The sequence below is a fragment of the Entelurus aequoreus genome, linkage group LG09 (genome assembly GCF_033978785.1).
Source record: "Entelurus aequoreus isolate RoL-2023_Sb linkage group LG09, RoL_Eaeq_v1.1, whole genome shotgun sequence".
Lineage (NCBI taxonomy): Eukaryota > Metazoa > Chordata > Actinopteri > Syngnathiformes > Syngnathidae > Entelurus > Entelurus aequoreus.
Genome location: NC_084739.1, coordinates 41,006,099 through 41,024,322, shown reverse-complemented (window position 1 = coordinate 41,024,322; position 18,224 = coordinate 41,006,099). Strand labels below are relative to the sequence as shown.

Below are 18,224 nucleotides of genomic sequence, written 5' to 3'. Positions count from 1 at the left end.
TTGGCTTTTCAACTTTGCGCCTATAACAATTCGGATGATTATTTTCCTCTTTGGTCCGGAGGACACGACGTCCACAGTTTCCAAAAACAATTTGAAATGTATACTCGTCAGACCACAGAACACTTTTCCACTTTGTATCAGTCCATCTTAGATGAGCTCAGGCCCAGCAAAGCCGACTGCGTTTCTGGGTGTTGATAAACGGTTTTCGCCTTGCATAGGAGAGTTTTAACTTGCACTTACAGATGTAGCGACCAACTGTAGTTACTGACAGTGGGTTTCTGAAGTGTTCCTGAGCCCATGTGGTGATATCCTTTACACACTGATGTCGCTTGTTGATGCAGTTCCCAATTTGCCTGTTCACCTGTGGGATGTTCCAAATAAGTGTTTGATGAGCATTCCTCAACTTTATCAGTATATATTGCCACCTTTCCCAACTTCTTTGTCACGTGCTGCTGGCATTACATTCTAAAGTTAATGATTATTTGCAAAAAAAAAAAAATGGTATCTGTTTGAACATCAAATATGTTGTCTTTGTAGCATATTCAACTGAATATGGGTTGAAAATGATTTGCAAATCATTGTATTCCGTTTATATTTGCATCTAACACAATTTCCCAACTCATATGGAAACGGGGTTTGTAATTTCCCCTCGTTAGCATTGAGGTATGTGGCAGAACGATCACTGTGGATCGACTACTACCATTTCAAATTAGTCGGAATCCCCCACGTAAGCATTCCATTCAGTTGTAAACGAATGCCATTCTGGTCACAGAAGGTGACCAGAAGGTGTCTGACTCCTGTTATTTGTTGGATGCTAGATTGCAGAGTCTTTTAGGAATGGTTGAAAGGACAGTGTTGTATGTGAGAGATAGGTGGTGTTACAGACCAATTCCTCTGTTCAGGAATAGTTGTTCAACCTTGACATAGCTGGATTCCCTCACTCCTCTTTTGTACCATCCGTCCTCCCTGTCCAGGATCGGTGCATTTTTCTTCTCAAAGGAGTGTTGTTTCTCCCTCAGGTGCAGGTAGACATCTGAGTCTTGGCCTGAAGAGTTTGCCCATCTGTGCTGTGCCATGCGTCGGTTTAGTGGTTGTTCTGTTTCCCCAATATATGAATCGGTGCATTCATCATTACACTGGGTAGCATACACCAGATTGTTTTTGTGTCTGTGGGATGTCCAGTCTTTAACTAATAATGTGTAGATATTGATGAGGAAGAACATCTCAATCATCTGGGAACATGGTCCATTTTAGAACTACCTTTTCATACAACACAGTGTTTCCTATACTGTAGCATTATATCAGGGCAGTACTTCAGAAATAGTAGAGTGGGGTGAGCAGGGGGCTCGCGGGGAGGTTAGAGGCAGGCATTTCAGTGTGATTGTGGCTTGATAGAAATCATTGAGAACCGCTGTATTATCGTGAGCATTATTCGCTCCACAAATACAACACCTATGAAAATGATGTAATCACCAGACTTGGAGGATGTTCATTCAGTGGTTTAATTTTGTAGAAATAAAAAACAGACATGACACAAAACTAAAGTTATTTCTAAAGGCAAATTTCTGGCTTTAAGAAACATTCAAATAAATCAATAAAATGTATTGTGGTGGTAAGCAACAGTAACATTTTTGGATTAAGCAAAAATATATGGAATCACTCAATTCTGAGGTTATGGAATCATGAAAAAAACACAACACACAACTAGTACTTTGTTTGTTGCACCACCTCTGGCTTTTATAACAGCTTGCAGTCTCTGAGGCACAGACTGAACGAGTGATAAACAGTACTCTTCATCGTGTTTCAACTTTCTGTCAAAGCTATTGTCCAGGCATGTGAAATATCCGCGAAAACACGGAAATCTGCGTTTTTAAACATTCATGTTCATGTCAGAATATCGTTTCAGCAATTTTAATGAAATATAAATACAATACGACTTAAACACGATTTGTTGAACGCTTGCCTCAACCGCAGGTACTCACTGTTTCTATTGCCTAAACGCCGTGCTGAGTTGCAGTACGGGGGTAGAAGATCAGGGCCACAGAAAAAAGTTCGCTAGTTAGCATCATCTAGCTAGCCAGCTTGTTGTTGCCTGCGTTTGTTCTTCTAGCCACAACGTTGACAGCTTTCTACTTTGCTGCTAATATTTGGATGATTACAATCTAAACACTGTTTGTTCCAAACCGGATGTAGTTCGAGAGCATTTATTAGCAGCCAGATAGAAGGTATATTTTTTGACGTGACAGATTGTAAACCAAGGTCACAACACCGCAAGTATATTACCCGAGGGCACGTGGCTACAGGATAGATTTGCCGAATGGAAAACATTTTTTGAGTTTGTTGCATGCATGTTAGACAATTTTACATTATATTTTCAATGATAATAATGTTAGTAAACAAACAAAAAATATGTGGTACAATAATACATGATAAGTGTCATTCAGACAGCCAAAGGAGATTGGTGGATGAGAATACATCTAAAGGTAAAATATAGTGTAGAAATGCACTCAATTGCAGTAGTCCTGATTTTCAAAATTTTCTTTCGGGCTTGTATGGCAGCACTTCATGCTGAATTTCCTTATTTTTCGTCAGTTTTCATCACTTTATCTCAAAGGTTGCTCACATGGCTGAATGTCAGATAAGCTTTTCAGGTTGGAGTCTTGTCGTGGACCATGTTCTTCAATTCCCACCACCGATTTTCAATTGGACTGTATTTGGACTCTTTGCAGGCCATGACATTGACCTTATGCATCGTTCTTCAAAATGCGTCTTCAGTTTTTGCGCTATGGCAAGATGCATTTGAATATTGAAAAATGGTGTTATCATCCCCCAAAGTATGTTTGATGGATGGAAGAAGAAAAAGTGTCCGTGTGCACTTTTTTTGAAGATGTAATGACAGCCACTGCCATTACATGCTGACCCATATTGTCAATGACTGTGAAAATGTTAATGTGTTCTTCAGGCAGTCGTCCTTATAAATCTCATTGGAATGGCACCAAACAAACGTTATTGCATCATCACCTTGCCAAATGCAGATTTATGATTCATTACTGTATATGTCTTTCATCCAGTCATCCATAGTCCACGGTTGCTTTTCCTTAGCCCATTGCAACCTTATTTGCTTCTATTTAGCTGATTAATGAAGGCTTTTGTTTTGATTTTCTGTATTCAAATCCCATTTCCTGAAGGCAGTTTCTTCCAGTGACTCAAGATTGTGACTGCCCATTTTTCTTCATTTGCTTTGCTATGCATTTTCTATTTTTAAGACATATTGCTTTATTTTTCCTGTCTTGACATTTTGATAGGCAGCATGATGGAACAGAGGTTAGTGCTGGTGCCTCACTATAAAAAGGTCCTGGGTTCGATCCACAGGCTCGGGATCTTTCTGTGCGGGGTTTGCATGTTCTCCCCGTGACTGCGTGGGTTCCCTCCGGGTACTCCGGCTTCATCCCACCTCCAAATACATGCACCTGGGGATAGCTTGATTGGCAACACTAAATTGCCCCTAGTGTGTGAATGTGAGTGTGAATGTTGTCTTTCTATCTGTGTTGGCCCTGCGATAAGGTGGCAATTTGTCCAGGGTTTACCCTGCCTTTCGAATTCAAATGGGATAGGCTCCAGCCACCCCCGCGACCCCGAGAGGGACAAGCGGTAGAACATGGATGGATGGATGAATGAATGTGTTGATATTTGATCGTATGCTTGCCTTTTACAACCTTCCCATGTTGTTTGTACATGGTCCAGATTTTAGACACAGTTGACTTTGAACAATCAACATATTTTCCAACATTGCATGATCATTTACCTTCTTGAAAAAGTTTGATAATTCTCTCTATTGTTTCATTTGACGTATCTCATGTTAGAGCCATGATTTATGTCAATTTACTCTCCAAAGTGTGAACACTCCTTTTTACTGGAGACTACTGAACATATTTAATCTGATGCTGGTGTTAGCTTTGGAAATGAATATTTACATGGAGAATGTTCTCCTCAGAATTGGATTACTCAATAATTTATTGACTCTGCTTGATCTGATGGCTCAGGTGGTGGAGCGGTTGGCCCCCAAATCGATGGTTGCAGGGCCGATCCGCAGTGTCCCTGTGACCTTGTCAAAGTGTCTTTGAACAATATACTCAACCCCCAGTTGTTCCTGATGCTATGTAATCAGTAGGTGTGTCATGTCCGCTATCTGCTTTTTGCATACTTGCCAACCCTCCCGTTTTTAGCGGGAGAATCCCGATATTCAGCGCCTCTCCCGACAACCTCCCGACAGAGATTTTCTCCCGACAAACTCCCGGTATTCAGCCGGAGATGGAGGCCACGCCCCCCCAAAAAAAAGTCTGCCGCAGCTGCGATTGGACCTGACCAGCCTCCGGGTACAAGTACTGGAGTACCAATTGCTTGCCAGGGAAGATCTCCCCCAGGAAGCAAGGATTGACCGGTTTTGGGCCATGCTAGGGAGAGATGGAAGATTCCACACTCTCGTGCATTTGATGAAAGCACTTTTGTGCATGCCACACAGCAATGCATCATCAGAGAGGGTGTTCAGCATGGTTAGAAAAATAGTGACAGAGAATAGAAAGAGGATGGACAATTCAACCCTTAACAAAGCATTGTACTTTCAAGTACAACAATGAGTAGATGAGTGTTGTGTGTGTGCGTGTATATGTGTAAATAAATGAACACTACAATTCAAGTATTTCTTTTATTTATATATATAATAAAATAAATATATATATATATATATATATATATATATATAAATATATATATATATATATATATATATATATATATATATATATATATATATATATATAGCTACAATTCACTGAAAGTCAAGTACGTATATATATATATATATATATATATATATATATATATATATATATATATATATATATATATATATATATATATATATATATATATTATATATATATATATATATATATATATATATATATATATGAGATACTTGAGTTGGTGAATTCTAGCTGTAAATATACTCTCCTCTTAACCACGCCCCATAACCACGCCCCCACCCCTAACCACGCCCCAACCACGCCCCCACTCCCGACCAAGGCCCCCCTCCCCCACCTCCCGATATTGGAGGTCTCAAGGTTGGCAAGTATGGCTTTTTGTCTACACAATTTCACAACTGAATGAAAATCTACCAAGTGTGGTGATTTCATATAGTTGTAGCAAAAGTGGCAAACGTGATCTTAAATGTCCATTTATTTTTGTTTTAATTTGTCATTTATATATATTTCACATTGTTTTTCTGAAAATAAAACAACAATTATTCTCCATAAAATAGTTTTATGTTAATAGTCTTGAGTGTTCAATGATGTCACATTTTTACTTTTTTTTGTGATCCCAGACACACCACAAAAAAGTAAGCATTGTGCAGTCAGAAATTTGTTTGATTAAGAAACAGGCAGAAGAAAAATAAAGTTGTACCAGGAAACTAGAAGGCAACATAACTTTTTGGCATACACTAGATAATGAACCAGCACTGAAGGAGGGAACAAAGTGAAACTAAATAGAACTAATTAACAACGAGGAAAAGGTGTGCTGGCAGGACAAGAAACAGAAAGTAAATGTGGTGCAACATCGGGACCACACAGGAAATACTGACAAAACAAGAGCACCAGGACAGGAAGTGAAAATAAACACAGGAATATGACAAACATAATCCAAGCTGTCATCGCGGTAATTATGGTCCAGCTAAATACCCGCAAAGTATTAACAATATTTGTTTTATGATTTACATGAATAGTGTATATATTTTAGGTCTTTAGAATGGTATTTAACCTTGCACAAACTTACTAGGCTCTCAAAAACACTCTTATATAATTGTAACATCCATCCATCCATCTTCAACCGCTTATCCGGAATCGGGTCGCGGGGACAACAGCTCCAGCAGAGACTCCCAGACTTCCCTCTCCAGAGCAACATTAGCAACCTCCTCCTGGTGAATCCCGGAGCGTTCCCAGGCCAGAGAGGAGATGTAATCCCCCCATCTGGTCCTTGGCCTGCCGTGGAGTCTCCTGCCAGTGGGACGTGCAAAGAGGACCTCCCTAGGGAGACGCTCGTGAGGCATCCGCATGAGATGCCCGAACCACTTAAGCTGGCTCCTTTCCAAACGAAGGAGCAGCGGCTCTACACCGAGTCTCTCTCAGGTCACTGAAATTCTCACCCTATCTCTAAGGGAGATGCCAGCCACCCTTCTGAGGAAACTCATTTCGGCCGCTTGTATACACGATCTAATTCTTTCGGTCATGACCCACACTTCATGACCATAGGTGAGAGTAGGAATGTAGATAGCTCGGTAGACCGAGAGCTTTGCCTTCTGGCTCAGCTCTCGTTTCGTCACAACAGTGCGACAGAGAGGCTACAATACTGCCCCAGCTCCTCCGGTTGTCCGGCTGATTTATTTCTCTATCTTTCCCTCACTCGTGAACAAGACCCCGAGATACTTAAACTCCTCCACCTGGGACAGAGTCTCGTTCTCTACCCGGACTGTACAAACCATCGGTTTCCTGCTGAGAACCTGGCCTCAGATTTGGAGATTCTGATCCTCATTCTAGCCGCTGAACCCTCGGCTGCGAACCGATCCAGTGAGAGCTGCTCAAGAAGATGGTAGTGAGATACTTAAACTCCTCCACCTGGGACAGAGTCTCGTTCTCTACCCGGACTGTACAAACCATCGGTTTCCTGCTGAGAACCTGGCCTCAGATTTGGAGATTCTGATCCTCATTCTAGCCGCTGAACCCTCGGCTGCGAACCGATCCAGTGAGAGCTGAAGGTCACGAACCGAAGGTGCCATCAGGACCACATCATCTGCAAACAGCAGTAGTTAGCACACACCCTCTGGTCCCCCTTTTTGAATAGGGGAACCACCACCCCAGTCTGTCACTCCCTCGGCACTGTCCCAGACTTCCACGCAATGTTGAAAAGGCGTATCAACCAAGACAGCCCCTCAACACCCAGAGCCTTCAGCATTTCTGGACGGATCTCGTCACCCCCGGAGCTTTGCCACTGTGGAGTAGTCTAACTACCTCAGTGACTTCACTCCGAGAGATCGACATCGATCCCCCATCGATTTCAGGCTCTGCTCCTGTCAGGGAGGGTGTGTCTGATGTAGTTGGGTTCAGGAGTTCCTCAAAGTGCTCTTTCCTACGCCCTACGACTTCCTCACTTGAAGTCAGCAGAGTCCCATCCCTGCTGTATACAGCTTGGATGGTTCCCTGCTTCCCCCTCCTGAGGTGCCGTATGGTCTTCCAGAACAGCTTTGGTGCCGCCCGATAGTCCTTCTCCATTGATTCCCCAAACTGCTTCCACACCCTCTGCTTAGCCTTGTCCACAGTCACGGCCGCTGCCCTTCGGGCCTGTCGGTACCTTGCAACTGCCTCCGGAGTCCCCTGGGATAACATACCCTGGTAGGACTCCTTCTTCAGTCGGACGGCTTCCCTGACCACCGCTGTCCACCAGGGTGTTCGAGGGTTAGCGCCCCTCGAGGCACCTAAGACCTTCTGTTCACAGCTCGCAGCTGCAGCTTTAGCAATAGAGGCTTTGAACATTGCCCATTCCTGTTCAATGTCCCCAACCTCCACAGAGATGGCAGAGAAGTCCCGCCGGAGGTGGGAGTTGAAGTCCTTCCTGACAGAGGACTCTTCCAAACGTTCCCAGTTCACCCGCACTACACACTTGGGTTTGCCAGGTCTGTCCAGAGGTTGCCCCCGCCATCTAACCCAAATCACCACCAGATGGTGATCAGTTAACAGTTCAGCCCCTCTCTTCACCCGAGTGTCCAAATCATACGGCCTTAGATCAGCTGATACGATTACAAAATCGATCATTGATCTTTGGCCTAGGGTGCTCTGGTACCAGGTACACCTATGAGCATCCTTATGTTTGAACATGGTGTTTGTTTTCGCAAGTCCATGACAAGCACAGAAGTCCAATAACAATCCACGACTCAGGTTCAGATCAGGGGGACCGTTCCTCCCAATCACGCCAGTCCAAGTATCACTGTCATTGCCCACGTGTGCGTTGAAGTCCACCAGCAAGACTATGGAATCCCATGCCGGCGCCCCATACAGGACCCCATGCAAGGTATCCAAGAAGGCCGAATACTATGGTGTGTCCACGTAGCTTCTTTGAGCTTTGCCCGGCCACCAGGCACTCACTGACGAGCCCTGTCTCTGGGCCTAGCTCCGGAGGAGGGCCCCGGGCTTCCTCGGGCCGGGTAACACATCATCTTTTAGTTTGTTTCATGGGGGGTATCGTAACCCTGATGGGGTGGGCATTCGGGTGCTACACCTTGCCCAAGGGTGACCTGGAACTATGTAAGGCAGGGGCGTTCAACTCCCTGAGGCTTTATACAAGCCCACATACCATATAATTGTAACACATATAAATATATATAGGTACACACAATTGACGCTAATAAATTGCCTACATAATGACGACAATAATGATGACGTTCACAATCAATATGAAAGACATGACAACGAATGGATTTTTTGTAATGCATTCTAAATATTATCCAACCATCCATTTTCTGCCGCTTATTCCTTTCGGGGTCGCGGGTGGCGCTGGAGCCTATCTCAGCTACAATCGGGCGGAAGGCGGGGTACATCCTGGACAAGTCGCCACCTAAATACACTTAAATAAAAGTCCGCTTACAGCGGAGCCAATGGGAGCTTCACTATTCCGCCAATAAAATCCAATAAATAACCATTCAAAAAGCATCAACAATACTCCATTTACATTTTGTGACTTGAATATTAAACAAGTATTAGTGATATTGTTATTATAAGCGCTAACACAGACAAACTATTTATAGCGGTGACGTAATCACTTCTGTGTTCGAGCTGTTTTCTCGCTTCATCATGCATCTCACCTGAACTTGCGCAATAAGTGAGGTTTCATTATGTTTGTTGGCTCTTATAAAGTCTGAGCAGAAATCAGTGATGAAGAAAAAAAAAGCAAATGTCGTGATGCATTTTTTAAATTATGTATGCTAAAATCATCAAAATACATATATAATAAATATTATTATAAATATGCCTGTTACTAAAATATATTTTTACTCACATTCTGTATGTAAAACCTAATGGAGGTGTTTCATTTTTTAGGGGCTCTATAGGCAGAATTGAACGGCTCCCATAAACTACATTATAAGCGAACTTTTGATCGAATGTATTTAATATTTAGAATGCGTTAAAACAACATGTCTTTCATAATGATTCATAGTGAACGATAGGCAAAATATTTAAAAAAAGTGTGTTCCTTTTTAAAGGCCTACTCAAATGAATTTTTTTTATTTAAACGGGAATAGCAGATCCATTCTATGTGTCATACTTGATCATTTTGCGATATTGCCATATTTTTGCTGAAATGATTTAGTATAGAACAAAGTCGATAAAGTTCGCAACTTTTGGTCTCTGATAAAAAAAAAAGCCTTGCCCCTGCCGGAAGTAGCGTGACGTCACAAGAGCTGGGGCTACTGAGTCTTTCCTATTGTTTTCAATGATGGCCGCCAGAAGTGAGAGTGATTCCGACCGAGATAGCGACGATTTCCACATTAATTTGAGCGAGGATGAAAGATTTTTGGATGAGGAAAGTGCAAGTGAAGAACTAGTGGGGATTGGAAGCGATTCAGAAGCTGTGAGAGGGATAGAGCCATACCGTTTTGAACCCGAAGCTGACGAAGACTGTCAGGAGGACGCTGCTGCTATTGATGCTGGAGGAGCACACGACATAGATCGCCTTCAGAATACAGAATGGTAAAATGTTATTTATTTATAGACTAGTTTTAGCTTGTGGCCTAGTCTTGCACTGTTACTGTTAGTGTTACAACTTACACCCCAGGCCTATCTATAGACCAAGTATCTATCATTGACACAATGCTGGAGTAGCACACAACATAGATCGCCTTCAGAATACAGAATGGTAAAATGTTATTTATTTATAGACTAGTTTTAGCTTGTGGCCTAGTCTTGCACTGTTACTGTTAGTGTTACAAATTACACCCCAGGCCTATCTATAGACTAAGTATCTATCATTGACACAATGTCAAACCTAATTAATTACCCATTATTTCTATGGGCCACAGCTCCATATACCGGCAATACTAAAAATATGCATGTAGATTAATAAGATATATAATATTATATTAATAATATTATTATAATATAATATTAATTATTCCACATGTTTGCAGATTGCAGGTGTCCATAATAAGAATTGATTTACACATATTATGAATATTTCTATTTCCAGGTGTACATGTCACAACTGTGTGAACATGGAGACAGTGGCAGAGTGTGTCTGCTGTCGTGAGCTAGATGCAGTGGCCAGAACGATGGAGGAGGAGAGGGTGGAGACGTGCATCATAGACCACCCTGGCTTTCCATCTGTGTGTCTGGATGAATGGGTGCTGCAGACAGCGTATTACGCCTACGAACAGCAATATGGCGTGCTGCAGCAACAGCAAAATGAGTGAGGCACTAATAAGTTTAAATAATTCTATCAACCTTTGGAAGATAAATCAGAATGAGCACTTTCTTATCTTATTCTTATTCTGTGAAATGTACTGTGCTACAATGTACATGACATTATATATCATAGAAGTATTACATACATAAAACCTTAGATGTCAACAATATTTACAATTTACTGCAACAGTAAATGACAAATAAATAGAATGCATGACAATGTCTTTTGCATCTCAGAGAACAGTGAGTCACTGTGTATCCATGACCGGATAATAACAGCTGCCATCATTTGCTAACAACTATTTTGTACTTGCAGGCGGAGACGACACACAGCCTATCGACAGTTTGTCCGCTTCTGCTGGGGATATCTGGGAAAGGAGATAAGGGTGGTACTACCAGCTTGTGTAGTACATAAGATTAGGACAACATTCCCATCGATGGACTACACAGGGTTCCAAGACATGCAGTGACTGCAACACAATCCACATAGCCACTGTACTTAATCAATAAAAGAAATCAATCAATCAATCAATGTTTATTTATATAGCCCTAAATCACAAGTGTCTCAAAGGGCTGCACAAGCCACAACGACATCCTCGGTACAGAGCCCACATACGGGCAAGGAAAAACTCACCCCAGTGGGACGTCGGTGAATGACTATGAGAAACCTTGGAGAGGACCGCATATGTGGGTAACCCCCCCCTCTAGGGGAGACCGAAAGCAATGTATGTCGAGTGGGTCTGACATAATATTGTGAAAGTCCAGTCCTTAATGGATCTAACATAAAGGTAAGAGTCCAGTCCATAGTGGGGCCAGCAGGAGGCCATCCCGAGCGGAGACGGGTCAGCAGCGCAGAGATGTCCCCAACCGATGCACATGCGAGCGGTCCAACCCGGGTCCCAACTCTGGACAGCCAGCACTTCATCCATGGTCACCGGAATAACCCCTCCACAAGGGGGAGAGGGTGTGGGGTGGGGGGCAGAGGAGAAAAGAAAAGAAACGGCAGATCAACTGGTTTAAAAATGGGGGTCTATTTAAAGGCTAGAGTATACAAATGAGTTTTAAGATGGGACTTAAATGCTTCTACTGAGGTAGCATCTCTAACTGTTACTGGGAGGGCAGTTAACACTTACCGAAGCGACTCTTGTGCTTGGCGATGGCTTCCTCCTTGTCTGGCTTCTCCAGTTCATCGCAGAGGAAGGGAGGCATATCCACAGTGACGCTGACTGGTGTTCTTTGGTCAGGGGTCTGTCTGCAGCCAGCAACAACCTCCCTGATCAAGTCATCTACGTAGCCTGCAAAATACAATTGTACATGTTCCTGCTCACAACATAATATACTCATGGAGAGTGAAACTTGACAGTATTATTATCATGATACAAAGTGTCAAGTGTTTACATGTTTTGTGTCCTCTACACTTACGGTATGTTGGCTCTGTCGCGATTTTCTTGACCACATGGCCCCCTGCTTTATACTTCGGGTAGCGTACTGCATAGCGCTCAGCACCCGCTTGTGTAGTGGCTATAGGGCGGCTCGAGTTTTCATTCCAGTGCAGCCCAGCAAGCAGGTTCCTAGGTGTGGTAACAGAATAATGGAATAATTAGTACTAAATTATGGCACACACTAGTGACACTTAGATTAGTGTGAAAACATACCTGCACAGCATTCCGATGTATGAGAAGACATACATTTTCGGTGCGAACTGTATAAGATAAAAGACACTTTTTTCAGTCATGCGTCCATACAATGTGTGTGTAAATTTATAAATAGTTTGTAAATTTGAATACAAATGTTTGTGTATTAAACTGTTTATAGTCAGCTATTAAACCTTGATCTCCTGCAATAATGAAGCTGTTTTGTTTTTAATTTTAACACCACACCAGAATTGTTTGCAATCTTTCTCACCAAGATGCCTAGCCACTATGTTGGACCTCTAACTGCCTAGCCACTATGTTGGACCTCTAACATTCTCTTGCTTACACTGACTGTATCAAGGCTACATTTAGTATGCCCTAGTATTTTGCTCCCTGGCCACCAAAGTCCTAGTGGCAGGTGGTAACCACCGACGCCACCTACAGGCGATCAGCCTAATTCTCACCTGTATGATAAGGCTATGGAACGCCTCCACCTTGGAAGTCTGGTGTTCACCCGACAGCATGGCGATATCTTTCAGCAGGGACTTGTTGTTGACCACCTCCTCCAGATTCACTGCTGAGCGTGAACCTAAACATAAATTTAAAATAGAACAATGTTTCAACAAAAATGTTCCAGTCAACTTAAACTGGTTATTTACTTACAAGTTTATCTGAATTTTTGGACTTTCAAAAGATGTGCAGGAAAATACTGCTAGTCCCTCACTGCTTTCGGGCAACTTATTTGCCTACTCACTTTGTTTGAGCCATTTCTTTTGCCGTTGCAGTTGTCCATGAGTACAAATTGGGAAGAGGTCGCCATGGTCCTTGTGGATGTTCTGAATGTGTCACTCCACAGACTTCCACTTGGCAACCAGAAGTTCCCCCTCTCCAGGCGGTGTAGACACTGCTGCCCAGTAGAGGTGGTTGATTAAACTTTGCACCCAGGGCTTCAGGTCTTCACAGTCCTTATGCTTGTAGATGGCCTTCAGTTTCTTTCCGATGGCTACAAACAGAAAAAAGCAGAAATTTGTGGATTAAATACAATATGGCATTCATCTGATCACTAATATGTACACACTACTTCACAACTTGTCATGCATACAAATAATCCAACTAACATTTTGCAACATGCCAGATGTCATAGCAGTGCCGTGTATTGGGCATGTTTTCGCGAATCCATTTAGCGATCTGTCTGTGTCGGTCTGTCACCAGCACCCCGACATCCAGGTCCCAGCTGATCAACAGCTCCACCATCCTCTTCAGTCCTTCCATCTCCATAGGGTAGCTGCCAAGACATTCGTTGCTCTGAAATATATATAACAGAAAAGGAATGAGCAAAGAAAAAAATGAAAAAGGGGCTTAGTATACATTGAAATGGTTAATGTTATTGGACAAATTTACTAGGATAATTCTGGAAAATCCCTTCTCTGCTTATTGTGTTACTAGTGTTTTAGTGAGATTATATGGTCGTACCTGTACAACCTGAAGGTCGAGAACCACATTGGCCACAAGCTCCATTGTGGTGTAGGTACCAAACTTGGCACTGTGTCCCGGACTGTCTGCTCGCCCATCACCACCAAGGACAAGGGGTCGGCCTTCCGCCTGCAGCATGGTGAGGTGCGTCCGTTGCTGTTCCTCCCACACCTTTTTGATGGCTGGCTGCAGGATGAGCTCCTGGTGGTTGAAACATGTCCTCTTCACATACGTGACCACTCCGATGCTTTTCAGCACTTGCAACACCTTGCCAGAAGATGCGCCAGCGAAGAGGATGCCAGCAGATAGCAGGATGTTGCCCGCGGCATAAGGGCCAATGTTTGGCTGGCTGCTCCAACTACTCCTCTGGTCACATGATGCACATTGAAGAGTCATGGTCAGCTGTGTACCGTTTGAATCCCAAGAAGGGCTTATGTCCTGGCTGCCACAGACTGGACAGTGACACCACTTGACGAGACTCTGGAGGCACGACTCAAAGATGATGTACTTCGGTTCCTTGTGGCAGCCCTCTTCACGCATCTGGTGAGTACGTGGGCGATCTGGCGACCCGTCAGATTGACACAGATCCGATGTCGATGACTCACTCGACACATAGCTGTCATCGGAAGAACCACTAACAAAAGGCACAGTGGGACTTGATGCTGGTCCTACATCAAACAATGCAGGAGCACCTGGAGTTGCTATGTTAGTCTGCATCTCGGGGCTGTCAGATGGAGCTGCTACACTTGACGATGGGACTTCACTAACCCTGGCCAGGCGAGCTCTAACCCTCTTGAGGATCTCTGGGGTCACCTGGTGTCCTAGCAATAAAATCAAACACAAGTTGTTTTATATAATCTGTTAAAATTAAACTAGAATCACATACTAATTATTGTCTTTGAATCACCTAATTTATCTGTCTACTCTACTCTGCACAGGCAGCTGTGCAATGTGTACTGTGATGTGCAGAATCATGTTCATCACCGAAATAGACATACCCTTTGATCTATGATGTATTTTCCCTGTTTGGGTGCTCTTGCTACTGGTCATTGCTGTTGGTGCTCTCCCAATCGGTACCCAGTCCGTCTGGCATCCTTGTTCTCTTGTATTTCCCTGGAAATGGAGAATCAGCTACATGTAATATGGATACCTCATTTACATAAATTATGAATACTTTTGTATTGGGCTTGAACTGTAATCCATTTGAACATTGATTAGGAAAACAAATCGAACCTGATCTTGATCGCCCTCCTTATCAGGCAAATCTAGTGCCATTGCCATTGGTTCATCCACCGCATCCGCCACTGATGCCGTAGTCGTACTGGCCTTGATCTGATCTATTGTCTGTAAATGTACAATACTTTATATTATTGTCTATTGTAATCTATTGACAGTATTGACACTATTGACAGTAATGTCAGTAAATGTACGATACTTTATACTTCAGAAGAACTTGACTAGAACTTGAAGCAATAATTATATGTAGACTATTTTATTGTTAATTTATTTCATTGTTCATGGAGTAGACCAGTGGTTCTCAAATGGGGGTACGCGTACCCCTGGGGGTACTTGAAGGTATGCCAAGGAGTATGTGAGAATTTTTTTAAATATTCTAAAAATATCAACAATTCAAAAATCCTTTATAAATATATTTATTGAATAATACTTCAACAAAATAAATGTTTAGAATTAAGTTCATGAATCCAGATGGATCTCTATTACAATCCCCAAAGAGGGCACTTTAAGTTGATGATTACTTCTATGTGTAGAAATCTTTATTTATAATTGAATCTCTTGTTTATTTTCAACAAGTTTTTTGTTATTTTTATATCTTTTTTTCCAAATAGTTCAAGAAAGACCACTACAAATGAGCAATATTTTGCACTGTTATACAATTTAAGAAATCAGAAACTGATGACATAGTGCTGTATTTTACTTTTTTTTCTCTTTTTTTCAAACAAAAATGCTTTGCTCTGATTAGGGGATACTTGAGTTAAAAAAATGTTCACAGGGGGTACATCACTGAAAAAAGGTTGAGAACCACTGGAGTAGTCTATGACTGTGTGTGTGAGTTTTAATTGATTGATTGATTGAGACTTTTATTAGTAGGTTGCAGAGTGAAGTATATATTCTGTACAATTGACCACTAAATGGTAACACCCCAATAAGTTTTTCAACTTGTTTAAGTCGGGGTCCACTTAAATTGATTCATGATACAGATATATACTATCAGATATATACAATCATCATAATACAGTCATCACACAAGATAATTACATTGCATTATTTACATTATTTACAATCCGGGGTGTGGAGGGGTTAGGTTTGGTTGTTATCATCAGTCATCAACAATTGAGAACAAAGAAATGGATATTGGAACCGTGTAGTCTGACTATGGAAACTGGAAATCAAGATTCTTACCCTCTTCCTTTCCCTTTTGGCAAATGCAGACCTCATGTGCACAGTCTGTCCACTTGTGGAGGGTGTGGGGTGCTCTGAACTTGTCGAACTTGCACTTAAGCATGGCCGTGGTCTGTTGAAAATAGTTGGCTTCGCACCTTTCTTCAGCACGAGTCGACGGGTGGTGGCGATGCCCATCGCTGCCCTTTGCAAGGGACCCTCTTCGAAACATGATTGTTCGAAATGTTCGCTGCATAATACACTGTACTTTGTGTGTGTGGTCCAATCCAACCGTGTTCGCTTGAGTTCTTTGTTCCATAGTAAAGCTTGGCCGCCATCTTTTGGGAATAAAAACAATGCAACACCAGTTGTGTTTGTCTTTGTGTTGCTACATCCCGCAGCAACACACCGCTTTCCACTTACAGCTTTCTTTTTTGTAGTCTCCATTGTAAATTGAACAAATTGCAAAAGATTCACCAACAGATGTCCAGAATACTGTGGAATTTTGTCGAAAACACAGGTTTTTATGTCGGGTCCGATAAGGTCCAACCTCTTCCGTAGCTCTTGTGACGTCACGTGCATACGTCATATGCAAATTAGTTTTTCGAACGGAAGTGTGGCGGGAATTTTAAAATTGCACTTTATAAGTTAACCCGGCCGTATTGGCACGTGTTGCAATGTTAAGATTTCATCATTGATATATAAACTATCAGACTACGTGGTCGGTAGTAGTGGCTTTCAGTAGGCCTTTAAGAGACAATGTTGCCGTCATCCTTATTTTCTTGTATTGAGTATTGTCCAAACCCAGTTTCCATATGAGTTGGGACATTGTGTTGGATGCAGTGTTAACGCGAGTAACGCGTTACTGTAACGTCGTTAGTTCCGGCGGTAACTAGTAATCTAACGCGTTATTTTTTATTTTCAGTAACTCAGTTACCGTTACTACATGATGCGTTACTGCGTTATAACGTCGTTAGTTTCGGCAGTAACTAGTAATCTAACGCGTTATTTTTTATTTTCAGTAACTCAGTTACCGTTACTACATGATGCGTTACTGCGTTATTTTACGTTACTTGTTATGTAGTATCGGCTAGAAACAGAAGATCTGAGTGTGTTTTGTGGCAGCGCTGCGGTGTCGTTCTTCTGAATCTCTTGTGTCACACGGAGGAGGCGCGCTGTGTGTGTGTCTGGGTGTGGGAAGGGGAGGGAGGGGAGGGGTGCGCGCAGTAGCATTCGTGAGGGAGGGGCGGAGACAGAGAGAGCGAGAGAGTTGTTAACACGCATGCGTCGCCAGGCTCAGCTTTTTATCGATAGATTTATCAGATTTAATTTTTTATTAGCTATAGCAGGGGTGTCAAAAGTGTGCACCGGAGGCCATTTGCGGCCCACAGCTAATGTTTTAAAGGCCCACAGCACATTCTAAAAATACTATTAAAATAAACAAAAACATAACAAAAGTGAAATAAAAAAGCTTAAAGGTGAAATGTAATTTAGAAAAAGTTGCAATGTTGACTAATAAAACAAAGCTGTTTTTTTTTTCTTTCAAACTGTCATTGCTCAAAACATAATATTGAATCATAATCAATGTTATTATGAATTATAGTACACACACTCTGTCAATTCTCTTATATACTCTTTCATTCTAGACTTCTAGAGTGTTTGATTATCACATCACTCTAAATGTATAGAATATAAAGTTTGCAAACATAAAGAGGGATCCTAGTGGGCCAGGCCAATATTTCCTTATCTCTAAACTAAAACTGGGGAAATGTGTAGAGTGTTCTGGGCTTCAGACATGATTTTATTTCAGAATTCCTTGAGAGAAAAAACGCCTGGTTAGGCTTTGGTATGTAAAAATAAAGTTAAAGTACATACTTGGTTTACAGCTATGTTGTTATTATGCTGTTTGTTACTTATGTATGTTACGTTGCAGCTATTTAAAATAGTTTTGTCAATTTGTTCTGGCCTGAAATAAGTTGGCCCTTTGAAACATATCTTTGTCTTTGTGTGTTATATGTAGACCAAATTGCTTAGCAGAGTTCAGTGATGCAAATGCATGTCAAGTTGATCAACAGATTGTATTATTCTCCAGTGTAATAACAGTACTGAAATGAAGGCTAAAAGGGCATTAATGGGAGCTTTAAAAAAATAAGTAACTAAGTAGTTACTTTTCACAGTAGCGCATTACTTTTTGGTGTAAGTAACTGAG

The 18,224-nt window shown here is 42.0% G+C and overlaps 2 protein-coding genes across 4 annotated transcripts in view; one reads left to right on the top strand and one right to left on the bottom strand.

Moving 5' to 3' along the window:
* Positions 1-18,224, top strand: part of LOC133657437 (adhesion G protein-coupled receptor A1) — a 541,657-nt gene that overhangs the window by 216,088 nt on the left and 307,345 nt on the right. The window lies entirely within an intron of this gene.
* On the bottom strand, positions 10,885-16,554 carry LOC133657438 (uncharacterized). Of its 2 annotated transcripts, XM_062058768.1 has the most exons (11): positions 16,037-16,554; positions 14,849-14,959; positions 14,614-14,728; positions 13,616-14,436; positions 13,261-13,447; positions 12,897-13,145; positions 12,607-12,731; positions 12,164-12,210; positions 11,931-12,079; positions 11,642-11,803; positions 10,885-11,454 (listed from the first exon to the last, which is right to left on the bottom strand). In XM_062058768.1, exons 1-6 carry the CDS (start codon positions 16,460-16,462, stop codon positions 12,988-12,990), a joined length of 1,818 nt encoding a protein of 605 aa, XP_061914752.1. In that variant the 5' UTR covers positions 16,463-16,554; the 3' UTR covers positions 10,885-11,454; positions 11,642-11,803; positions 11,931-12,079; positions 12,164-12,210; positions 12,607-12,731; positions 12,897-12,987. The 2 variants fall into 2 exon arrangements, with proteins under 2 accessions (XP_061914752.1, XP_061914751.1); XM_062058767.1 differs by having other exon boundaries at positions 10,886-11,803.

Coding starts and splice junctions, on each gene's coding strand:
- LOC133657438 (XM_062058768.1), bottom strand. CDS start 16,462: ATGGAGACTACAAAAAAGAAAGCTGTAAGTGGAAAGCGGTGTGTTGCT. Junction 13,448..13,615: donor TCGACCTTCAGGTTGTACAG/GTACGACCATAT, acceptor TATATATTTCAG/AGCAACGAATGTCTTGGCAG. Junction 13,146..13,260: donor CATCTGGCATGTTGCAAAAT/GTTAGTTGGATT, acceptor TTCTGTTTGTAG/CCATCGGAAAGAAACTGAAG.